Source organism: Cryphonectria parasitica (assembly GCF_011745365.1).
Source record: "Cryphonectria parasitica EP155 unplaced genomic scaffold M406scaffold_2, whole genome shotgun sequence".
Taxonomy (NCBI): domain Eukaryota; kingdom Fungi; phylum Ascomycota; class Sordariomycetes; order Diaporthales; family Cryphonectriaceae; genus Cryphonectria; species Cryphonectria parasitica.
In genome coordinates this window covers 1795266-1800496 of record NW_024468910.1, presented here as the reverse complement: position 1 = coordinate 1800496, position 5231 = coordinate 1795266, and the positions used below count along the sequence as shown (strand labels likewise).

Below are 5231 nucleotides of genomic sequence, written 5' to 3'. Positions count from 1 at the left end.
CATTTTAGTAACGTGCTGGGTGCTTGATTGGTTAGAGAACGGAGTATCGTTGCGCTGGTTACGGGGGTTGCCTGATCCAGGTTCTAGAGGCCTGTTAGGAGGACGACGGCCTCCGTCATCGCTTTCTTGGTTGTCGGAGTCGTCATCCGAATCATCAGGATCACCTCCTCCAGCGCTATAGTGGACAGCTCGTCGGGGAGCTGCTGGACCTTGTGAAGGGCCAGGTACAGCGGGGGGTAGATTACTATTGCTAGCTTGAAAGCGAATATCTGAAGCGGTGGCTTCAGGGCTAAGCTTGAAGTGATGCATCAGCTGAGCTAGCATGTCGGTTTGTTTACCGACTTGAGTATCGAGGGCTCCTTGTTTGATAGCTATCGTGGCTTGCTGGGTCTCAAGATGCGCTACAGCCTCCGAGGTCTTTCTGATTTCCAGGTTTGCGTGGATCGCAGCTATCTTAGCGTCGTCAGCCTGCGTCTTGATATAACGAATGTACTCCTTGAAGGCAGAGTTGTTTGAGAAGTTGGCTGGTTCTTCAGGATTCTCGTGTTGGAGGGTGCCAGTCTCGCGTTGCGCAGCAGGGGACTCGAACAGTGCTGAGCTGTTGCTATGGTAGTCTCCCGCCTGGAACGGGTTGTCCTGACTGGCGGTCTCTTCTTCTCGAGAGGCCATCGCATCTTCACTCGTCGAGCGTCCGTGAAGAAGTTTGGGGTCTTTGCCTAGCTGTGTTGCCAGATTGGCAGCCAGATCGGCTGTGGTAGCACGGTGGATAGGTGGTCGAGTTGGGTTCTTTGAGAAACCGCTCATAGTTAGCTCAGCTTGTTTGATTGTCTTGCCAGAGTTAAAATCAACAGTGAATCGCTGTTAATCAAGCCAATTGGCGACAAGCAATAGATGGATATGAAGGCTAGGGGATGGTTTAGGCTTCTCAGGCGAGCGTGCCGTAACCAGAGTAACTCGTGATATCTGCGCGAGGATGTTTATGGTGCTCGCGAGAATCAGAGTATGCTTGCTGATTTCAACTGCCAGGGCTTCCACCAGCGACAGGGTAAAAGGAAAAAACAGCTTAGCTGTGAATGCTTGTGAATGCTCGTGGGCGTGTTTTTGATGGTTTTTTGTGGTGTTTTTGATGAAAACGCCTGTTTGCGAGATCTCAGGTGAGCGTAACGCATCAGGGAAGTCCGTGGCACAGTCTCAGGTGAGCGTGGTGCCAAGGGCTTGTTGTTTTGGTGCCACGATCTTCACGATAGTGGGCTTTTGGTGTTTTTGGGTTGCCAAGGCTGCTGATTTCCCAGGTGGGCGTGTCAGCGCAGTGGCTTCGTGGGGTGAATCCTCAAGGAATTCCTCAATGCAGTGTATGATCGTAGCTACCACTTGTAGAAGGCACTCTAGGGGCTGTACAAATGGTAGAAGGGAAGATGGTTCTTCAATTAATCTATCTCAAGGCACGCTTTGCCAGTTGCTTTTCTGTAGAGCCAGCAACTGGCACTAGTCCCAACTAGGCTAGCGCACCCAGCGACTCACTCCCTTTCCAGTGAATGGCTCAGGTTAGTGAGTCAGTGTGGCCAGCCAGGCCTCATTCACTCGAGGCCCCTATGGCCTCTGCCACAGGCATTGCCCTTACGAATGGTGCTTGGGATCCAACACTGGAAGAGAACTCCATGAGAAAGGTCATCAAGACTATATGAAATCTCTTCGAGGACAAAAGCAATGTGATTATTGCAGGCTCACTTTCGACTCACTAATTGCCTTCAAAAAATGCCGAGCCTCCTATCTTCATAACTTCCTGTCTTCATTAAATCATGCTGTACCAATGGAAGGCAATCTCTCCAAAGGGCTCCTTGAGCAGGATATGACATTGGGTTAGTCCTCAAGTGCCTACACAACAAGGTTGAGCTTCCTCCTCAAGGTGTCCCAAGTGTGAGACATATTGTCCCTGCTACTATGTCAGCAGTCTTAGCTGCCCTGTGTTTTCTGGGGAAGCTCTCATGTATGTTGCTTGCCAGGGAGGCTGGGATTGCAAGTGCTCGGCCACTGTGGTCACTAATCCAAGCCTAGAATTTTCTTCCTGGCAGATTCTATCACTCGACTCACCAGGTAAAACTCTAGAGTTAGAGACTGAGGGGTATCAGGGGCCTAAGTTGGAAGGATCAAGATGTTCACTTTGTGACGACGTATGTCTTTCGTTGAAGTGTCATGTATTCCATAAACGTAAGTATTGGATTTGTATTCATATTGAAGACTCTTATTGCTAATATGTATCATAGATCAAAGAGGTTTTCTGCCTTCACTGAAATGCGAAACCTGTTTCTCTCTTTTCTATTCAATTGATGAACTTGAAAGGCATATGTCTGATGAAGGTAAAAAAAAAACTCCCTTCAAGTAACTCTTTTTTGATTGAAGCTCACAAAAGAAAATGTTTGATGATAGGTCATTCGAGAAGAATCCGACCCACACAAAAGCCTTCAGATAACACTGTTAAAGCAACACGAGGATAGAGGGATCATGTTTGCCGAAACCATGCAAGCAGTTAGGCATTCAGTCTTCTATACTAAGGTCTTCCAATTTTTAATATCCCAATTAGCTAAGGGAAAGTCAGACTGCATACTTTTTCTATGAAAATTAGTTTCCGACTGATATCGAGCTGAAGGACCGTTGTGAGGAGGCACACATCACAACAGCATATCGCATCAATAGAGTGCTTTGCATGGCACAAAAGATTGCAGAGTTAAGAAGTGGATGACTTATGATGGCGAAAGCAATCTATTCTCAGTAGTGGGAAAGCATGAGAAGTTGAATATGAGCACAGACAATATCATAGTTCATGAATCCAGTACAATTGATCTTTATTGAAACCTAACGGAAGATGTCCTGAAAGCTTGCATATAGTGAAAGGTTTGTGTGCAGTAGGCTGCTCGATCGATCAGATTGTTTCAAAGCTTATACAACAAAGGAATAGCTCAAAGGCCAGCCTCCTACTTTCGCGACTTTGTTGCTGTAGGCAATCCCTCGCTAATACTTGAGTTCAATCGCCTCACAAAACAAATGAATTTGCAGCAGACCTTTTTGATAGCATCTGCTCTAGCACTAACTGCCTTCTCACCGGAACTGTACCGTATGTGATCCCTACGGCCTCCTCGGAGAATATGCTAACTGGTGTCACTATACAGACTTTGGCCCAGAGAAGGTCTTCGCATGCGTCTTTGAAGAGCCTATAATGCAGCTGCAGAAGTCTCTTAAGCAGAAGCGCTTTGCTTGGAAGGTTCAGCATGACTTCGAAGGGATAGTACGTAATCATCTCTCGAATGGGGTCCCTTTCGCACAAGCGCATCTAGAGATCCTTGGGGCAGCACGTTCTACATGGGCGTCCATTCCAAGCGAGTCCACATGCTATTTCTGTCTATTTCGAGTACCTTCGCACACTCTGGACTGTCTTCATCGAATTTGCTCGTCCTGTGTCACGTCGTGTGGCAAGATTCTAGAGCCATGGCGGTACCAGATATCTTGTTGCCCCTTCTGTCACCATCCAAACCAGGCCGTCTTCCTAATCAACCCACCAACGGCAGGAGTTAGAGTGCTCCGTCTTGGCGGTACGAGTCCGGAGAATACTCTCCAGTTTCTCAGTGATCTCCAACACGAGATAGGCTTAACTACAATGCCTTTTCGAGAGTATTTTGATGTCGTCGTTGCGAATGATCTTGGTAAGAGTCAGTAACCATGTATATCTCTGCCGTCACTATATACTAACAGTATGTGCAGATATCTTCTTTATCCTCACTTTGTTCCTAGAACAATGGTCACAAAGCGACTGTAGGTATCATTTGCCTCGGCTTCGAAGCCCGAGATATACAAGGAAGCGGCTGGTGAGCTTCGGACGAAACCTGGATTGGGATCTCAAGAAGGTGAAGTTCTTCAACGGCACCAATGCTGTCAAAATGGGTTACCACAAGATTTACTCTAATTTTCTTCCTGTTTCGGGCCCCTCTGAGTAAGTGAAGATACCTCCAGGGCACACAACCGGGACGCTGTCGAGGCGCTGAAGAGGCAAGTTCCAATATAGCCTCACTAGTTATCACAAGACCACCGTTGGGATAGCGGTCTAACTAATACCTCAACACCCACAGAGCCCATTACGAGGAGGTTGCTTATCATGTCTTCAAGGTGGAGGATTTTTAGATGCGTTAGTTTCTAAGCTACTCCGAGGCTCACTGGGCCCCATTCAAATAGCGTGTATTTGAGACTCCCAGCTGACTGGAAGGGTGTGCGAGGCCAGGTGAGTCACTGGCCCCACTATCGCCAGCCAACCTCTGTCTATAGCCTCAGATAGCCAGCTGTTTTCCTTTCTTTTCCTTCCTTTTCCTTCCCTCAGCGCAGTCCAATACAGTTCATTTCCCATAAAGGGACTATGGCCTATATAGCTGCGTAGACGGTCGGACTCACACAAATAGTCTCTCCTCAACTCCAGCTTCTTTCATGATAAAGATGCTCTTTATTATTCCGTACTGCTACTGAACCCTGTTCATAGCAATCGTAATTTTTCTTTCTCTAGAGGGCTCAAGCCTGGCATATTTGCCTGATCGCCATCTGCTGACCTTGAGGCCATGCGATGCAAGATTCTGCTAGCCATAAGTCAAAGCACCCCCTTGTTGGCACCCCCCCCCCTTATTAGCACCCCTGAACAGCCATATCACCCACTTATATATATATATTGTTTTATATACATTTCACTTCCTATTCACTTACCATGATGCAGTCCTCTTCATCAGTAGGTAATTCGATATCGCTCTCTTCATCCTGACTATTAACATTCCTATTGACTGCATTTTGAGCCCTCTGTATATCTTCAATATCCGCAAACCTCGAATTTGGGCTTGTATCTACCTTCCTTCTTTTAGTTGGCCTTGTAGTCTCAGCCTGCTTTTCCAGTACCTCGTTCTTCTCCAGAGCTCTTGCCAGTTCGAAGTCCCTCTCGTTGAGTGCTTTTTGTATCTTCCTAAACAATACTCGTTGCATTGGAGCTGATGAAAGTTGCTGCCGATTCTTCTGTAGCTGGTAGTATAGGTCTTTAGCCTTGCGAGGAGTTGAAAAGATGACTGGTAGGCTTGAGAAAGCTTCCTGGGTAAGCTGAGATGCTGTTGATGCTTTTGAACTTGAATTCGCCCTAGCCTGAGTGTGCTGAGGAGTGCTGGCAAGGAGAAGAGAGCTCAAGAGTGGCTTGGAGGGTCTCACAGGCC

General features: G+C 47.2%; 2 protein-coding genes across 2 annotated transcripts; one reads left to right on the top strand and one right to left on the bottom strand.

Annotated features, from left to right (window-relative positions):
* Window positions 1-289: 289 nt before the first annotated feature.
* Window positions 290-804, bottom strand: M406DRAFT_71441 (uncharacterized protein; the record flags this gene model as incomplete). Its single annotated transcript, XM_040925444.1, has 2 exons — window positions 290-294; window positions 339-804. 2 exons carry the CDS (start codon window positions 802-804, stop codon window positions 290-292), a joined length of 471 nt encoding a protein of 156 aa, XP_040779392.1.
* A 2238-nt stretch (window positions 805-3042) lies between these two features.
* On the top strand, window positions 3043-4173 carry M406DRAFT_71440 (uncharacterized protein; the record flags this gene model as incomplete). The annotated part of the gene is made up of 5 exons (XM_040925443.1): window positions 3043-3112; window positions 3168-3283; window positions 3533-3698; window positions 3757-3985; window positions 4122-4173. 5 exons carry the CDS (start codon window positions 3043-3045, stop codon window positions 4171-4173), a joined length of 633 nt encoding a protein of 210 aa, XP_040779391.1.
* Window positions 4174-5231: the final 1058 nt, after the last annotated feature.